At 34.6% G+C, this 20,555-nt stretch overlaps 1 protein-coding gene and 1 long non-coding RNA gene across 2 annotated transcripts; one reads left to right on the top strand and one right to left on the bottom strand.

Annotated features, from left to right (window-relative positions):
- Positions 1-6,823: 6,823 nt before the first annotated feature.
- Positions 6,824-16,983, bottom strand: LOC142633624 (uncharacterized). Its single transcript, XR_012843943.1, has 2 exons — positions 16,789-16,983; positions 6,824-7,264 (listed from the first exon to the last, which is right to left on the bottom strand). It is a non-coding gene; the product is annotated as an uncharacterized LOC142633624 (long non-coding RNA).
- LOC142633623 (heat stress transcription factor B-2a-like) lies at positions 6,951-9,183 on the top strand. Its single transcript, XM_075807865.1, has 2 exons — positions 6,951-7,226; positions 8,718-9,183. Exons 1-2 carry the CDS (start codon positions 6,951-6,953, stop codon positions 9,054-9,056), a joined length of 615 nt encoding a protein of 204 aa, XP_075663980.1. The 3' UTR covers positions 9,057-9,183.
- Positions 16,984-20,555: the final 3,572 nt, after the last annotated feature.

Here is a 20,555-nt window from a genome sequence, read left to right as displayed (position 1 = left end):
CATTGCAAATCGGTTTTCAAGGGTGAGTTCTATCCATGAGTTCCTAACATTTGGTATCAAAGCCAACCACCACCCTGAGTAATTGGGTGTAGCTCATTAAGTATACATGCAAATTAGATTTTGAGATTATATAAGGAATAAAATAAGTTTTCTAACAATACATCTACATGAAAAAGCTTATGAGTGACAAAGGTGCAAGCTTTGACATCAAAAAGGTTAGAGAAGAAGGAAGTGATAGCAAGAATATAAAGTGAACACAAGATATACATAGAAAACCCTAAGAAAGGGATGAAAAACCATGGTTTGACATTCTTGCTCTGCTTATCTTTGTATTATGTGGAAAGAAGAGGTAACTTTTGTACAATAAGGGTGTTTTCCTTAAAAGAAAGACCTTGTTTTCTACCTTCCTATCTTATCAACTTTTGACTCTCTTCTCAAAAGATCTACTTGGGTTTTTACCCTAAAAGTCTAGCTGCATGTTCCTCTTATAATCTGAGAAATATGACTGAGTACAAAGACAGGTGTCAAGTCATCATTTTCTTATTTTTGGACATTTTCACAGACGTGATACTAGTTGGTGACTGGAGGAGAAAGAATGTGCCAACATAGCACTGTGGCATGCAGGTAGGTGACTTTGCCACTGCCTGGGAAATAACTTTTAAACAATGAGAGGGACATTAGGAGTAATCTAAGTAATACACGTGTCTTTGAAGTGGTCTAACATGCATTCAACCAATAAGTGGTGTTCCCATAACTGCTAACTTTAGAAAGTCATTATCTTTCTTTTTGTGAGTGCTTGAGTACCATATCAGGTGCGTATCTTACTTCTTTCCCAAGGCAGTCACGCCTTTGGCACGGGCCAGGGATGAGATTTTATAGCCAATGCTTCCTCTTCCTTTGCTCACAAACACTCCATGTGTAGGGCCCAGATCCAACCACATAAACATTCCCCCATGCCTTGGTTGGTGGAATGTACATTGAGTATGAAATCAAATGAGTTGTGGTTTCGTAGTCAGATCCCCAAGGGGGCAACCTAGAGGCTAGATTAAAATAACTGATAGGTGAGTGGAGCCACCAAAAGAGAAAAGGCTACCATCAGGTCAGTGTTACTAGAGTGAGTCATCGTGGAAGTCGGTTGCGAAGCGTGGTGGTATGTTATGATCCTGATGTCCCACGTGAATTAAGTATGTTTAATTATGTGTTTATATGTTCTTGGACACTCTTTCCTTGCAAGTCTATTTTCAAATGTGAGTTCTACCCTTGAGTTCTCAATAGCTTAAATGACTAACTCTAAATGCCACATTAAGTATTAGAATTCATAAATCTTTGACAACCTATTTTAATTGAACTTTTATCGATATGACTTCCTCTCTCGTTCTTGTGCCTTTTCTTTGTATATCTTTCTCAATTGCAAATTTGCAAGTAAAATTACAAAAAAATTGAATTAACTTGCTTTGACTCTCAAATCTCAACCCTATCTGAAGACAAAAAATATATATATAAATTTAGAAAATAAAGAAACAAAAAGACACACAGACACACCAAAAATCCTTTTATAATCTACATCTCTCTTGCAACTCGGTTATGAACAAAAAAAGGGTAATTTCAATTCATATTAGTATATTACTACAAGCTTCTCAAAAAAAAAAAAAAGAAGAAGTATATTACTACACAAACAAGCCAAAATCTTTTTTTTGGGGGGGGGGGGGGGTTTCTATTGAATGAGAACTTGAATGCAGAATTTTTTTCAGCCTACAATTTTTAGAGAGAGAGAGAGAGATGACTTGACAGTTGACATGCACATTGATAAGCTTTATCGTGCCTATTAGTAAACACCTAACAGCCTGAGCAGTCAAATCAAGGATGCCAAAGATCGGGAAATTCTACGATTCCTCTTCTTCAGCATTCTATAGTGATTATGATAATAAGAAGCACATGGATTAAATTCAACCGCCACCATCAATCTCAAACTTTTATTAATGGTTGCATCAATCATGCACCTACCAATTTTTATTTTTTATTTTTTTTTAAGTAAAACATGTTACAAATTGTGCATGGATTTTGTACTTATTGACATAAATTATTATTGTCAATTCATTTTATTACTTAGTTTATTTTTACTTTTATTTATAAATTTTATTATATTTTTTAATATTATTTATAAAGTTTAATATATTATTTTAATTTATTTTTACTTTTATTTATAATATTTTTAAATAAAAAAATTTTAATTTCAATAAAATAAACGGACTAAAAGATGAGACAGAGTTGCCCAAATAATGTGATATCACGAAGAAAAAAAATCTTCATTAGAGCAAGGATAATGTTAGAAAATTTTACTAGACTCTTCCAAAAATTGGTCAGAATTCGCGGCCCTTACTTTGATTTTCCATTCTTTTTTTATTCTTTTTCTGGGAACCTGTCGGTAGACTGATGGGATGACCTAAGAGTGGATCATATTCAATGCACCCAAACTTGTTGCAATTTTATTTTTTGTTAAAGTAATGCAAGGCACAGAGTTTTTTTTTTTAGATAATGAATTGACATTATTTTCATGAGTTCAAAACAATTTTTATCATACTCTAATTTAAACAAAAAAAAAATTATGTCCCTAGAGTTATTGATATTTTTAGTTTGTTGGAAAATTTTGTCTTCTTGTTATTCTTTTTTGACATAAATTTTAATCTCAATTTTTTATTTACTTTTATTTGAAATAGGAGAAGCGAAAACCTAGATTGAATACTTAGCAGAATAGAATAAAGACTTGAACCTAGACTGAATACTTAGTTTTTTATTTGGCTGATGGTAAGATTTCAAATCAAGCCCCCACTCCATTAATGCCTTGACTAACATGACAATAAATTGGCTAATTTAATACCTTTATTATGTTATTGTATGTCCTCATATTGCTTCAAGTCACCCAAGAAATGACATATATATAATTTTTGAGACAAATGACATTTATAATTTCAATAATAAAAATTAATACCTTTATTATGTAAAGTTCAGCCCTTGTTATATCTTCTGATTGAAAATTTGAAGGAAAAAAATGTTAATTAATTAAATGGTTTAATTTTGAATACCTTCTCAATTCTGAAGTTTGGTTTTGGATATTTATCTCTAAATTCAAGTGACAGATATCTAACTCTATGTTTATATGAAAGGGAAAAAAATAAGTATATTTTTATTCACTTTTTTCTTTATTCTTCCCCATGTTTTCTTGTAGTGACGGTGCCGCATTGAAGCAAGAGGGGCCATGGCCCCTCAAAATTTTGAAATTTTTTGTTTCAATATTATATTTATGTTTAACGCTTGTGTGTAAAGATATGACTTTGACTAGGGGTGGCAATTCGTGTTCGCGTGTCGGGTTCGTGTCGTGTCAAGTCATGAGTATTCGACTACATAGGTCAACACTAACCCGACATGTTTATTAAACGGGTCAAGATTCCTCAACCCTAATACGACCCATTTATTAAACGGGTCAGTCATGTCGACCTGTTTATCAGATTTTATCAAAATGAAAAATAAAAATTAATAAAAAAACAAACAAATAAATATTTTTAATATAAAATTCAGAACTAACGAGTAACTGCATCACAAATAATCATTCAAAATTAAAGCATATCCCAATATCACAAATAATCAATCACAATATGTCAAAGAATATAAATCACAATAACTAATAAGTTCATATACCTAGAGTTTGAAGGGTATATTGGTAAAATATCATTTAATTAAACGGGTCAGACGGGTCAAACGGGTTCCATGTGTTCAACACTAACCCAACCCATTTATTAAACGGGTTAGCCGTGTCAACCCGAATATGACACGAACCCGTTAAGTCTCAACCCATAACCTGCTAATTTCGTGTCGTGTCGTGTCGGGTTCACGGGTCGTGTCAAATTTTGCCACCCCTAACTTTGACCTCCTAAAATTTCAATATTATAATTTGGCTCTCCAATCATAAAGCTCACTATTACAAATATACTTAAAGAAGAAAACATTTTAGGGTAAAAACTAGTTTACACACTCAAAGTATTAACATCAGCTCATGCAAAATTTTCTGTCTACTTTAGTATAAGAACATAATTTTTCTATTTTACACAACCACTTTTAAGAGATACAAAAACACTTATCTATTATAAACGTTTGTTTCAACAAAATGTTCATTATTTTAATTTTTTTAATTAAGAATTTCCTTTTTCTCACGGTATTTCCTTAAGCTCTCTATCCATTTCTCTAGAACGGTAGAACCCTCTCACAATCTCACTTTCTCTCTCTCACACAAACCCAACACAAATCAACTTGACCTAACCTCACCTCTCTCTCTCTCTCTCTCTCTCTCTCTCTCTCCCTCAAACCAAACATAGGATCAACGTGACCAACCTCACCGCCGTCAACAAAAAGCAGGCCCTAGTTGCAACAAGCCACCACTAGCACATTTAATCCCTACCCACGCCGCCATGATCCTCACTTGATTTCATATAGGTTTTGGATAATTATGGAATTTGATTTCATCTGGGTTCTTGCTGGTCTATAATGGGTTGTTGTTAATTTTAGTTTTGGAGTTTTTGGTATTTGGGTGGTACTACCTTGACTGGTGGTTGAGGCTAGGCTAGGCGGGGGTTTTATTTTCGGGTTAGGGTAATAGTTTCATATGAGGGGAGGAAGAAAATGAAGGGGAAGAGGATGAGAGCTTTGGCACACCATATACCAAAAACCAACCCTTATGAGATGTGTCAAATGCCAAATAAATTTGGCATCTACTACAGTATTGTTCCAATAGTAGAACGATACGGTTGGATGTGCTAAACATATTTTAAGTATTCTTTATTCGAGTTTCTCTCACACACCACGTGCTCTCTCTTTTTCAAATTCCCAACCCCCTCTCTCACCCTCAAACGTCTCTCTTTGCACCTCAGATCAAGCCTAGATAAACCTCTTTCTTCTCTCTTTATTGAGCGGCAGCATTGTGGATTGTCGTCAAGAGTATTTTGGGTCTGTTATTTGGGCTAGTTGGTTGCAATGGTGTTATGGGTCAAGGTTTTGGGGTTGGTTGGGTTGGTAGTCGATGGGTTTGAAATTTGGCAGCCCGATAAGTTTTTTTTTTTTTTTTTAATTTTAATTTGTGGTTTTCGGATTTGAAATTTGTTGAAGGATTCTGGCAGTTTTGGTTATGGTTTGTGGTGGTCAACTTGCCTTTGGTTGTTTTGGGTTTGGTAATGGGTTTGTTGTGGATATTTGGTTGGGCTTGTTTTGAGTTGTGTTTTGGGTTGTGGAGGATGTGGAGGTTGTGGTGGTAGTTGGTTGGTAGCTGCTACCCAGTAGGTTGTGCTTTGTATTGAGCTTAGTTTTAAGTTAATATTATTTAAATGTATTGAATTGAAAAATAGAATATGTGATATAGGATGAATTGTAAAATGATATGCCAAAATAATAAAATAGCTTTTTTGATGTGTTTAAATGACATATTTTTAGATAGGGCTATCCATCTCACCTGCCCACCTGCCCGTACCCGACGCGTTACAACCCAATCTGACTACTCCAGCGGTCGGACATGGGTCCTGAGCTCCAAAACTCGACTCCGACGGGTTGGTTTAGGGTCCCCTCCTTCATAACTCGTTCAACCTGACCCACCCGAAGAGAGAAGGATCCGCTACGAATTTCAAGCTTTCCAACGAGTTTTCTAGCATGATTTAGCAGATTTTAGCGACCAAAACTCTAGATCCGGCGATTCTTGGCACGCTTTGGGGGAAAAATCATCAGATTTGGCAAAATCTCTGCCAGTTCCAGTTAGATCTAACCAGATCTTGGACGGATCGGGAAAGATCTAGCCGATTTTCTCCTTTTTTCGGTGGTTTCCGGCGGGTTTCGGCTTCACCCGAAACCGATGCTCACCCGACGAGAAACCGACCCGTAAAACCCAACCCTAATACAGGTCGGTTGCGGGTTGGGCACTTGCCTACTTGATCTCCAACAGGTAGGTTGCGGGTTGGGCACAAACCCGACCCACCGACCCGTGGACAACCCTATTTTTAGAACAACTGATATTGATGCTTTGAATAGGAAGATGTCTATTACGAAGAAAAAAGAAGAATTAAAGTCATTTATACATGACCAGTGACAATGGATATATACACAATTACTATAACAAGTTTGAATATTTGCACATTTATACACCCACAACTAATTTGGGTAATTTATGGAAAAAAATATGTACATTTTACAACTTTTTCTATTATAAACTAACTAATGTGAATGCTCACAAATTGCACATAAATTATGACTTAAAGTTACAATTTCCAAGTAGGTAATAAACACACCCAAAGTTTTATATTATGCATTTCCATCTAAGCTAAGTATACTAAACTATAGAGTGCCATTGTTTCTCAAAGAGAAATGATATGTCCACAACATTTTTACAACAAATCTTAAGTGGCAGGTTGTTACTGGTTGTTATTGTTGGGGCAAAAAAGTAATCTTAGTGTTAAGTTCAAATTTGAACCAATAATAACTAACCACCTATGATTTGTTGTAAAAATGTTGTGGACGTAGCACCTCTTTCTCAAAATAAATAAATAAATAAATAAAAATAAAATCTATAGAGTACCACTTGTCACAGCCTAATACCGAAGTCATGGAACTTCCATCCCTCGGTTTCGCCTTGGAAAACATCATCGGTCGCATTCAATCTCTTGGTAAAGATTTCAAACATAAAAATAATGTAGCTAGGAGATTATCTCTTTTACCCCTAAAAGAAGTTGCATGCGGTAAAGCACAATAAAGAAAGAAGGAAAAAAGAAAAGTTGGGGGGAAAGGCAAATTAAAGAAACAGACAGTCCACCTTCCACGGCACTAGTACTTTCCCAGAGAGTACAGTATATATATGAAGGAGCAGAATTAAGAACAGTTTTGGCATCACAAATTAATAAACTTACAAGTATATATATATGGCAACAAATGTAATGGAGCTAAACCTGCTGGGCACAAGCCAGTCTCCAAGGGCACGATGCCCGGCTCCATTTTTATCGAAGACATATGATTTGCTAGGAGGAGTTGCGGATGATGAAGATGATGATGATGATGACAAGAGAAATATAGTATCGTGGAATGCTGAGGGAACTGGATTTGTAGTATGGTCTCCTGCTGAGTTTTCAGAATTCATGCTGCCTAAATATTTCAAGCACAACAACTTCTCTAGCTTCATTCGCCAACTCAATACATATGTGAGCACACCACACCTTCTCTCTTTCTCTTATCAATCCTGAATAAGGGTAAAACTTAGTTACAATTCATTAGATATTGTCTTTTATAATCTCAAATTGAATTTAACTATAATTGCATTGATTAATATAATAAAAGTGGTTTTATTAGCCAATACAATTATATGTTTGAATTTAATTATAAAGCTTAAAAAATTTTCATAGAATGTGTGTCTAAATTTGTCCAATATGCATGCCATTCTTCAAGTTTGATTACAATACTGTCAATCAGTTCTCTTATATATATATATATATATATACACATCAAAGTAAATCATCTGTCAATACTCTAGTAGTATCAACATGTGTTTCTAGTAAGTTTGTCTTGCTAAATATGGTACGTTGGCAGGAAAAATTGATTTTGCTTTCTTGAAAGAGGTATATACTGGGAATTATGTTGGAGATACCTTTTAGTGGAGAATTTCATCTAATATACATCAAAGTTTATGTTGGCCAGAAATTCGCTGTCATAAAATTATTAGTATTATGCTGTAATATTGTAGCCAATGTTTGAATGATGGTGGTAGTACCATTCAAAGCATTTGAATGAAAATAATATGCACTTACAAGTGCTAATTAAAAACCCATTTTCAAAGATTAGGATTAAAGCCGTTAAAGATTCCACCAAGCTAGTCATAATAAAGATGGAAAAGAATTGAGTCCAAAGAATGTGAATGTTATTTTAATTTTAAATGAGTCAAAATAATCACGCTAGCTGACCAGGAAAAAAAAGAAAAAGATGGATTACAGAGTACACACTACAAAATAGTTTTTTCAACAAGAAGTGCGAAGTTTTTTAAATGATAAAGGTTAATTTTAAGGCCTCAGCCTTTTTAAAAAAAAAAAGAAAAAAGAGAGAGAGAAGAGGATAGATAAAATTAAAAGTGTCGGAGATTTAGGATCAAAACTCTCTTTAAACTTGCAGGATTATTAATTAAGGACAAGACTTAGTATAACCTATCATTGCTATTTGAGGTTTCTCAAAAAAAAAAAAAAAAAAAAAAAAAATATATATATATATATATATATATATATATATATATATATATATATATCATTGCTATTTGATAAGTTGAAAAAAAAAAAAGATTAGGCTCTACAATTGTGAGAGACAAACAATTTACGTATTAGTTTCTCCACTCTTCTTTTAAGTTAAAATTGAGAGAATTTATTTCATACGATTATGTATATATATATATATATATATATATATATATATATATATAAAATAGTTAACCTAGTATCATGTTATTTATAGATACATTTTATATTTATAATATTTAATATAAATCATAAAATTAATTTTAAATTCATATAATTAATATAATAGGAGACTACATTTAAAAACATCAAATAAGCACGTGCGTATATACTGAATGAAAGTTGTGTAAGGTGTATGTATATATCTATGGGTTTGGATAGTGTGGTAATTAACCCCTCATATCCAAAAAGCAGGGATTCAAGAAAACATCATCCAAAAGATGGGAATTCAAGCACGAGAAGTTCCAGAAGGGGTGTAGAAATTTGCTAGTAGAGATCACCAGGAAGAAGTGCGAGCCAAGTATCTTTCCAGCATACCTAAAGGCTTCTGAAGAGAACACCATGTCCATGACTGCCATGGAGGAAAACAATAATCATCAGCTACTCCTGGAAGAGGAGAACAAGAACCTAAGGAGAGAGAAGTTGGAATTGCAGACTCAAATAGCACAGTTCAAGGCACTAGAAATTAAGTTGTTGGATTACCTAGCTCAATGCATGGGAAACAACCAGAATAAAGTTAGGAGGCTATGTTAGGTTATGAGAAACACATATTTGTATTGAAGCATGGAATTTATTTTTCACCTTTTTCTTCATTCTCTCTTAGAATATATAAACACAACCGAAGTATCAAATATATATATATATATTTCTGTTCACCCAATTCGCACCACCGTGTAGAAGTTTTTATAAAATAAAATCTGATAATGTCGTAAGCTAGAAAAACAATAAAAAAAATTGTGTAGGTGACAAGAAAAACGGGTTCAACCAATTAAAGGAATTCAAAAATTAAAGATGGCGTGAGAAGTTTCACAAATTTGGGAGTCAATTTGAAGAAATCAACTGTTCCAAATTTCTGAAGAAGATGCCTCAAATAATTGATATATAAAAGGCAATTAATTTGGAAGGTGTCTTGAAGGGATCCCTCTCATACAAGTCTAAGTCTATTATTCAACTTCTAGAAATTAGGAGTAAATGTAACATAGCATAGTACTCGATCTACGAGGATTTAGTGATATCAATTGAGGCATTTGGATTTGGAAGCAACTTCAAGAAGAAAGGCATCACTTTGTTGGTAGTAAAGTACTTCACGAGGTTTTAACCAACAATCTTGTAAAGTTAAGTATACGGTTGCAGCTAACCTTTGTAACATGCATGTATATATCAAGGGAATTGCCCCCGACCCACTCAGGGAGAAAACGAAAACAAAAACCATCCCTCCTGGACCAATTAAAGATTGCCTCCTAAAAGTAATGTCTCCCTCCTTTTATTTATTTATTTATTATATATATATATATATATATATATTTTTTTTTTTTGGTTGCAAAAGTCATTGATTAATGTTTACCAATAAAAGTAATTTATTTTATTGCTTGAGTTCAATAACAGTACTTCAATATTACAAATAAGTTGATTATTTTTAAAATGGTGTTTTCTTTAAGGAAATTTAAGAAATCTTTCAATTAGTAATTTAATAATTTTATCTTTTTTTTTTTTTTTGGTATTGTCAAATTTGTTTTTATGATTTTAAGGGTAATTATTTTCTTCCATCCAAGCCAATCACTCTTGTATGCATTGAATTATTATTTTCAATCATTTTGAATTATTGAATTATTTTTGTATTATTGAATTATTTTTTCCATCCAAGTCAATTACTTGTGTATGATTTGTAAGTTTGCGGATTTTATAATATGATCTCAAGATTTAACTTACTTACGTTGTCATTTATTGTTATTTTTATTCACTATTTGTTAAAGCCACCATTGTTATCAATGAATAATTATGTATGAGCAAGATTTAAGTACAATATTAAGGTGTTGTTTCTTAGGTTCACTTCTTAAGATTCTGCCATGTGAATTTTTTCTCATGGATGAAAATGTATTTTTTAGTTAAATAGCCACATGGCTGAATCTTAAAATGGGAATCTAAGGAACAGCACCTAAGGTACTGTACCTAAATTTTTTCCATTATGTATTTAATTCTTTAACTCATAAATATTTTTGAGTGGAGCTTGTGGTATTAGGACTTCATTCATTCTTGTGGTGCTACTTGAACTCAAATCATTTTTTATAAAGTGTGGAACACATCCTTTTATACAAATGGTTGTAATTACTTTGTGAACAACTTGGTTCAATGGTTTTAAAAGTATATTGGTTCTTTATTTCCCTTTTAGATTATATGGATGATTTTTATTTATTTATTGGATGTGGTTGGAAATAAATGGATAATTTGTTTATGGATGTGATTAGAATGAACAAGTTAATGTAATAGGTTAATGTAATGGCAAGTAAATGTAAGGAACATTAATTTAAAAAAAAAATTGTGACAAAAATTTTCGTCACCATATATGGTCAAAAAAAAAAAATTTGGTGACTCAAAAATTTGTCACCTTATATGGTCAAATAAAAAATCATTGGTGACGAAAATAATTAGGTGATAAAAAACTTTCGTCACCTATCATTTTTTATTGGTGACGTAAAAATTTCATCACCTATCATTTTTTTTATTGGTGACGAAAAATTTTCGTCACCGGGGCATTTAGCGATGGGGCCTAGGTGACAAATGCAGTTTCATCACTATATGTTTTCAGTGACAAAGTAAGAACGTCTTGTGACAAAATGTTTCGTCACCATACCCCACTTTTGTTGTAGTGTGTGTTTGTTTCTTTCAAAAAAAAAAAATTGTTTTGGAGAATATGAGCAAACTTATACCATATTATGTAGGGTTATAATTTAATTAAAGTCTTAAGTGAATTCCTAATGCAAATTAATTAAAAATATTTCAATAAATTGAATAATTACGAAATCATTAAAATGATTTATCAGTTAATATTTAGCCCCCAAAATGAAATTTTAACTCTATCACAGTGTATACTATAACCATGACGTTGAATAATTATTATTATATATTATTCATTTATTCAAACTTAAGGTGATTGGATTCTCAAAAAAAAAAACTTAAGGTGATTGTCATAGGATGTAGTCAATCTTTAAATTGATATGTTATGTATGTAAAATCATATAATGATACGATTATTATTTACATACATACATACATATATATATATAAGGTTGGGTTCAAGTTATATTTGGTGTTACTCTAAGTAATGTTACACCACTCAATAACTTGTTATAGAATTCATATTTTGAAAATCTCACCGTTGAATTACATGTTTCTTTGTGTTCTTAACATTCATATTAATTTTTATGTCAATTGGATATTATGAGATGAAAGATATGAATAACCCTAGACAATCTATAGGAAACACTAGATATACCAATTGAGCTACAAGATTTTGATAATTATATTTTGTTTATGTTAATTAGGAAAAAAATACTCTCAAATGAATGAAAGAAAATTATTGATTCTTTGAAATTCTTTTCAATATTGACAGCTTGATTATGAATTGATTATATATACGCATCTTGTTTATCAACGTGATTATTAAACATATAAATGAAAATGAAAGTGAAAATGAATTATTACAAAAATTATTCCCCCTCTACCTTTTTTGGTTAAGGATGAATGGGGGATTTAATCTCTAGATCTAAACTCATATGAGAAGGTATAATGCCAATCAAGAGTCAAGTTTATCAATAACAATAAAGGAGAAATTGGGTTTGAACTCCCCTTTGTGAGGATAAAAGGTAAAAATATATTGTTTATCCCGAAAGTTTACATTTTAAGTACTTTTAGTTTCTAAAGTTTCAAAAAGAGCATTATTATTATTATATCTTAACAGACAAAGAGATGACATTTTTTTAGCAATGTGACAACTTATTTTTATTTTAAAAGTTACAAATGCAATCTTAGACCCCAATCCATTTCTTTACCCTACCCATACTGAATTAAGTTGCTTCTCTTCCCCAATAACATTTGCCATATTTTAAGCTGTAAAGTTGTGATTTACAACTATTTTGTGTTGACCTTAATTTTGTGCCAAATTTGATTGTAATTTTATTCAATCATGTTTACCCTGTATTTTATGTAGGATTTCATTGTATGAGTTGTGTGTGAGAGAGAGTGTAAAGACTCAAGTTTTTATTGAAGACCAAGTGGATTTCGTGAGAAGACTTCCTGCAAAGTGAGCCACGTGCAGAGTACATGACTGGAATGTAAAGAGTCATGATAGCTGGTTTTCGCAAGTAATTCGCGGGTAAGGCTTTCCCGCAAAATACCCGCGGGTAAGGCTTTCCCGCAAAATACCCGTGAAACATTCCGTTTTGCTATTTTGACAAATCTGCTACACCATGTCTTTACCCACACTATATATACCCTCATTACCCACATATTGTAAGGAGTGCTTTTCAGAGAGAAAATCCTAGCATACACACTTGAGAGTTAAAGATTATTATACCCACAATCCTCTACACAATCTTTTGTAGTTTTCCTCATACTCCTACCTCTCCATATCCATATCCTTGAGAGGTTGATAGCCTAAACACTTACCACACCCAATCTGAGTATTACGTGAGGTTTTGGTGTTGTTGGGAAGTATTAGAAGAAGCCAAGTGTTGGCGTATGCAATTGGGCTAAATTGCGGGATTTGGAAAGCTAGACAAGATATGGTTTCGAGAAGCCTTGTTGGAGTAGGAGCTTGGAGGGCTTAGGTACATTGGGTGGATTAGGCTTAGAGGGTCTCTTGCTATTCGTGTATCCCAACTTATTGTCTAGTAGATTGATTTACCGCTTGGAGGGCGGCGGAGAGGCTTTTCGTCAAGTTCTTCAATTTTCTCTTCGATAACACGTCTCGGTGTTATCTTGTATTTGCATCTTTCTTCCCTACTCTTTTAGCTTTCATTTTATTGTTGATATGTGATGAATATGGCTTAGAGTATTTTTATTTTTTGTTCACTCGCATTTACTCTATTACGCACTTAGTTAAGTTAGAGTAAAATCAATTGAGCCGTAATTTTTAATTTTGGGGTCTAAATAGCTCTTGTGTTTTCACACAAATCCGAGCTTTCATAAGCCATAACAGACAAGGTTTTCAGTTTGGAGGAATTTTCTTAGGTTTCGTTTTGTTGAAGTAAAAGAAAAGTGGGGGTATAAAAAATGGGGAGGGGATTGAAGAGTGGGGAGATAGAAAAGATTTTTTAGTTTTTCCTCGTATTGTTTTGTTGGGAGGGTTGGAAAAATGGATTGATGGGAAACTGTTTTATTTGGTTGAGAAGAAAAATAAGAGAATAAAAATTGTATTTTGTATGAAAGTACTCTTAGAAATAACATAGAAGGTGCCTATCACTTACTCAGGGAAAGGACTGTAATATTTTTAACTTTGCCTTGGGATGGGGGGAGAAGGTTGACTGAGGCAATTTTCAAGAGAAATGAAAAACTGTATTGATAGTGACTAGGAAAGGCATTAGAGGCATGTTTATCCACAAATGGAGCCACACTGATGGATTGGTTTGGATGGATAGGTTTAGAGTGGTGGAGAAAACCTTTATTGAGATGGTCTCACTTCCACTCTTTTTCACTCAATGGGTGGCAAATAGAGGAACTTGACAAAAAGCCAATTCTAGTTCATGGTTTCCATCCGGAAATGGTGATTATGGTGCCTTGAGAGCTACAAATCGAAAGAACTTGCTTCTAATGCTCCTATACCCAATACGGGATAAGGGAATGAGTTGTGTTTGGAATTTCTCCAGTGTTAGCCCACAACAAATTCGAGAAGCAAGAATTGGATTGTTGGGTTTGCACTAGTGAGTGGCAAGGGGGGAGCAAAAGAAACTGAACATGAATATTACATAAGATATAAGAATTTTTTTTTTTTTTGGAGAAAATATATTTGAAATAAGGGTAATCATCCATTTTAGAAGAATTTTTATGAGAAATTGAAATAGCTGTAAAAAAAAGTTAGTCACTTTTTCATTTTCCCATAAAAGTTTCATAAAATAGTTTACTAATGTATGTCCTAAAGGCATACATTAGTAAAATTCATGAAATATTTTGACATATTCTAAAAGTGACACAATTATTACTTTATTTTAACTTTTTTTTATCTATTTATTAAGAAGAAAAATCCAAGATTTTAAAAAATTAAGATAATGATATATTTATAATAAAAAATAATTAAAAAAATCTAGTACACATCATGTAGCCCAATTGAGATATCAATGGACAATAGAAAGCTTGGAACAAAGGGGGAAAAAAAAAAATATATATATATATATATATATATATAATATAATATAATATAATATAAAACAAATTTGTTGGCACTTGTGGTTATGTAACGTTTGTAGTAAGAAGGATAAAAAAAAGGGTTTGAATAAGGACAAAACAAAGTGAACTATGGCTGGGTAGTAACGTGTTAGGATCATAAATTGTATTGTATTACTAATGCAAGCTAGAAATCAGTTACTGGCAGTTGGTGCAATTAACCACCAGCTGTAGGTGGTTATGGCAACTGCCAGTTGTAGGTGGTTATGACAGTTGGTTATCAGTTAGAGTAGGATTGATTGAGGAATGTATAAAAAGGGCCACTACTATTGCATTGAGTTAGGTAATAAGAATGAACTCATTTTAGTTTCTCTCTATCTCTCTAATTCTCTATCTAAATCTTCTCTACTTCTTTCTTCTTCTTTGGAGGCCCAACTGACCTTGAATCTAGCTACAACTCTTTTTGATCTTAACATAACGGCATAACATTATAATGGGGCAACATAGACCTTTTAATTCAGCCCTCTTTTCTCTCCCATTTTCTCTCCGAATTGGGGAGATAGTATTTTGATATCAAATGATACTACTTCAACCATATTAAAATCCAATAATTGAGAGACCATGTGAGTGAAAATAAACACCTCACTAATACCCCTATGAATAGTAGGGGAATGATGATATGGTTATTATGTACACATGTCTCTTAATTGTTAGATTTTGATTGGGTTTATGTATCATTTGATATTAAAATTATATTAAAAAAAAACTCATAGACCCCACTAAAATCCACTCATTTTCACCTTGTTACCAAATACCAAAAAAAAAAAAAAAAAAAAAAAAAAAAAAATGTTCGCTTTTCTCTGATTAGTTTTCTGTTCCTCAATAATCGCCACAACCAAACTCAACGTTAAACTTACTACGTGTCAATTTATAAGACAATCCATGTGTATTAATTTAAATATGTCACATGACTTATTAAAAATGTCATATGATTATAAGTATAGGTAGATAGTTTTTTTAACTGCCACATAGTGGATTGGAGGAAGTTTCCTCCAAACAAGTTTATTGGTAAACTTTTTCCATTTTAAATTACAATCCCAAATATCCCCTCCCAAATCAAGTGGTGATTCCTCTAAACATCTCAAATTTATTTTCCACTTGAGTTGGCAATCACTATTCTTTTGATGCCCGTCACTTTTGATGTGCATTTGGTCCTAAATTTGTCTTTGGATTTTAATTTGTGGTTTTCTTTGAGTAAGAGTGTTGAAATTAGCTTTAGCTTGTTAGATTTGAGTCCACAAATTCATTGATAGCTTTGTTGATGGCAATTGCCTATTTTTTTTTTGGTTAAAAGGAACTTTAATTAAAAACTAGAAGCTACAGAGTCTGGGGTAGGCCACGCCCCAAGCATCGGCCAATAGTTGATACAAAAAAGGGGAAGGGGGGTGCGAATACAATAACAAATCATCAACCATGGAGCATCCTTCTTTAGCCAAAAGGCCTACGCAGTGGTTGCCCTCGCAGTAAGTGTGAGAGATGTGCACTTCCTCAAAAGATTATAAGGGTGAGTTGAGAAAGAGATCAGGGAATTATAAGGGTGAGTTGAGAAAGAGTTGTCATTTTGAGTGTTAATGATGTCCGTGACTACTTTTGCATTTAGCTCAATGTGCAGTTTTTTAATGTTCATGTTATTGGCCAAAGTAAGTGGAGCTGTACACGGTGCGGTGCTACCGGTTTTTGGGGGGTTTTTTGCACCGCATCTACAAGGGCGGTTTTCCCTCATCTCTAACCGCACCTCCCTTATGAAGGGGTGGGAACCAGTCTACACAAGGTGCGGTGCACCATTCCAATTCGATGCGGTTAATTCAATTTTAAAAAAAAAAACCATACCACAGATTAAACAACCCACATGATTGAAACATCCAACAACTCAAATATTCATAAAAATAAAAATAAATAAACAAAGAAAAAAACATATTCATTATATTTCTCTAATACCCACAAAAATACCTTAAGCAAATTCACAATCAAAGGAAAGCATAAAAGCCTAGGCATTAAACATCAAATAAATTCACATACTAGGAGGAGAATTGGAGAAGCATATTACCTTGTAGCTGTGTTGAGCATCAAAACCATCTTCAGAAACTTCCAAAGAATTGCTTTGAAAAAAAAGGAGAGAGCAGAGGTGAACATGTGAAGAACAGTGGCAGTGAGCGATCGAGGACAGTGGCTTCAAGCGGCAGTGGGCGGTAGAGGCTATGGAAAGAGAGAAGGTTGTGATGAGAGAGAGAGAGAGAGAGAGAGTGTGTGTGTAATCAATTTGATATATAAATGGGAAAGTGAAAATTTTAACCTATGATAAAACGACGCCGTTTTGAACATGTCATTAAAATTAATCTTAAGTCCAAACAACGTTGATTTATATCAGTTTTTGTTTTTTTTTTTTTTAAAAAAAACACTCAAAATGACGTCATTTTGTGATATATAACTAAACCCTATTTATCTCTGTTTTTTTCTTCTTCTTCCTTCAAACTCAGTTGCCTCTCTCTTTATATCTCCTTTCATCCTCTCATTCTTTAAGCTCTCTATCCCATTGAAAAGCACACATATTATATAAGCGGTGCGGTGTAGTTCTCATCGGTGGGCAAAACTCACCACCTCTCGCCGCACCTACTGGTGTCGGTATTCAAAAAACGCTACCGACCACCGCGTCGGACACCTGCGGGGTGCTCTACAGTGGTCGGCTCGGTGCGGTGAAAGGCGGTCCTATCGGTGGCTGAACAGACCTAAAAGTAAGGTCATCTCAGAGGGCCCACAGTTCAGCAGCTAAGGAGTGAGTGAAGCCGATGTTCCTTAAGAAACCAAACATCCAGTTGCCTTTATGGTCCCTAATAAGATTGCCAGCACCCGCCATACCCAGGTTTCCTTTGGCTGGGCCATCAGTGTTTAGCTTGAAACAAAGGAGGGGGTTTCCAACCAATAAAGAGGGATTTTCGACTGGGTTTCAGATATTTATAGGGAAGTGAGGAGAAGAGTTCAAGGGACAGAGATTGAATAATTTTGAGGATGTTGTTTGGGGAGAAATGGGTATTTTCCATGACTAGTTTGTTTCTGGCGTGACAGCCCAAATGTCACTAGAGTTGGTACGGAGAGCCCAAGAGTGTTTAGCAATGAGGTCTTTGTTTCTGACAAAGCTTTTTTTTTTTTTTTAATTCCAAGCCCTCCTAGAAACTTTGGGTTTGTCACTGTGTCCCAATCTTTTAGGTGCAGTTTTTTGTGAGGTTCGGTGCCTCCCTAAAGGGAATTTTTGTTGTTCTTAATGATTTCTTTGCAGATGTGGTTGGGTTGGAGGGTACTTTGCATGATATATGTGGGGATGGCGGAGGTGATGGAGTTTATGAGAGTGAGGCAGCCCACTAAGGAAAGATTTTTTGCTTTCCAGTTAGCTAATCTATCATGCAATTTGTCAATGATGAAATTATAAGCCCTCTTATTTCTTTTATCAATGATAATGGGGACACCGAGGTATTTGCCAAAATCCTGAGAAAAGCGAATACCAAGCTCATTTTCCATACTTTCTATGTTGGCAGGGGAGGTGTGAGGGGAAAAGAAAATTTTTTATCTGGGGAGGTAGATTTGTTGACTAGAGATTTTGCAAAAGGTGTCCAAGACTCTCTTGATGGTGATACAGTTCTCTTTGGTGGCTTTAGAAAATAAAATGAGGTTGTCGGCAAAGAAAAGATGAGGAAATGAAGGGCTATTTCTGGCAATCTTGATCCCTTTCCAACTGCCTAGAGAGGTTTCATTTTGAATGAGCCAAGCGAGGAGGTTCATGCAGAGGATGAAGATATAGGGGGAAAGCAGGTCGCATTGCCTAATGCCCCTTGTAGGGAGAAAGGGGTTAAGACGATCACTGTTGAGGAGAATGGAAAGATTTGAAGTGGTGATGCAAGACATGATGATGTCAATCCAGGTCGAAGGGAAGTTAAAGCAAAGGAGAGTGTGTCTAATAAAACTCCATTCCAACCTGTCGAAAGCCTTTTCGAGATCAATTTTAATTGTCATGGTGCCTTTTTTGCTTTTGGAGGTTGTCATGGAGTGGATGATCTCTTGGGTAATAATGATGTTGTCACTGGCTTTCCTACCCGGGATAAAGCTGGCTTGGAAGAGATGTATGAGGTCTCTAAGATGAGGTTTCAGTCTGCTCACTAAAATTTTTGTTATGGCTTTGTAGAGGTTAATGCAAAGACCAATAGGTCAAAGTTGGTGGATAGTTTCGGGCTTGGAGGTTTTTGGGATAAGGCAGATGAGAGTGGAGTTTAGGTCACTAGGGATCCATCTAGAAGTGAAGATACCTTTGATGAAGGTGCTGATAGAGCTACCAAGTATGTGCCAGAATCTTTGGAAGAAAATAGGGTGAAAGCCGTTTGGTCCGAGGGCCTTGTAGGGCTTGAAGGAGTTAATAGCGACAAAAATCTCTAAAGTAGAGATGCCCTGGAGCAGGGGATCATCGACGTTCAAGGAAGGGATATGGATGTTGGGAAAGGGGGTGTTGAGGAGGGAGCAAGTGGAATCCGTGGTGTAGAGATTTGTGAAATGCAAAAAGATGGAAATCTTGATGTCAGCAGAGGAGTGGGTCTAGTTTCTCATGTTGGCCTTGAGACACCAGATTTTGTTATGGTGTCTTTTGCAAATGGTGGAAAAGTGGAAGAAGCTGGTGTTTTGATCTCCCAAAATGGTCCATTCAGTTTTGGATTTGAGCTCCCAAAAGTCTTCTTTAAGTTTGAGGATATGGTGGTATTCAGTAGTGAGCTCCTTTTCGAGATGAAGGAGAAAGGAAGAGGGGTTGGAGCAAAGAGCTATTTGGGTGCCTTTAAGGCGAGCTAGGACTTTTTTTCTTATGAAAGATGTTGCCAAAGATCTCTCTATTCCAAGTTTTGATCCTGATAGTGAAGTCCTTAAGGGTTAAATTAATGTCATCAGGATGAGCTTGCCAAGTGTCAAAGACAATATTGCTAAAGGAGGGGTCATTGAACCACATGGTTTCAAGGCGAAAAGGGCAGTTGTGTGAGTTGGAAGGAGGGCGATCAGTGTCCAAGAGGATAGGATGATGGTCAGATGAAGTTTTTGGGAGTTGGGTAATAGTCGTGTCTTTAAGGAGGAGTTTCCATGAAGGGGTGCAACAAGCTCTGTCTAGACGCTTCATGACTAGCCGCAAGTCTCTTTGTTCATCCAGGTGAACCAGGGCCCATTGAATCTGAGGTCAAGTAAATTACAGTTATTCAAGAAGTCATTGAAATAGGAAATGCGGCTGCAATTGGGAGCAGTTGAGACATTCGTTGTTGCAAGCAATATCATTGAAGTTGATAGGCCAAGAATGTATTGACCCCTTGTGATGAATTAATTGATTAATTAGTCAAGTTTATTAATTAATCAAATTAACATGCAATGTACATGACAACACAAACAAATCACCAACTAAAATAAAATGCAGCGGAAAATAAAGTTGACAAGGTGATTTGTTTTCGAATGGGGAAAATCTCCAAAGCAAAAACCCCACCGGGTGATTTTAATGTCATTACTCTCGAGAATTTACTATTATCACAACAAGCGGTTACAAGTAAAGAAATCCCAGTACCTTATACCAATTTACAGTTGAACCCTTACCCCAATACCCAATTGGACTTGTTCTGTAATGACAATCTCTCCTTTTAATGTACAACTCCTAGTACATGACTAACTAATAGATGTGCGGATTCCAGTACGCGACTTAATCACCAACTTGAAAAGGATGTTGGTTGAAAAGTTCTTCAATTCATCACAAGATGAAGATCACGAAGCTCCTTGGTTACAAAGCCCTACGATGTACAAATA

The sequence above is a fragment of the Castanea sativa genome, chromosome 5, assembly GCF_040712315.1.
Source record: "Castanea sativa cultivar Marrone di Chiusa Pesio chromosome 5, ASM4071231v1".
Taxonomy (NCBI): domain Eukaryota; kingdom Viridiplantae; phylum Streptophyta; class Magnoliopsida; order Fagales; family Fagaceae; genus Castanea; species Castanea sativa.
This window is presented reverse-complemented; position numbering and strand designations above follow the sequence as displayed.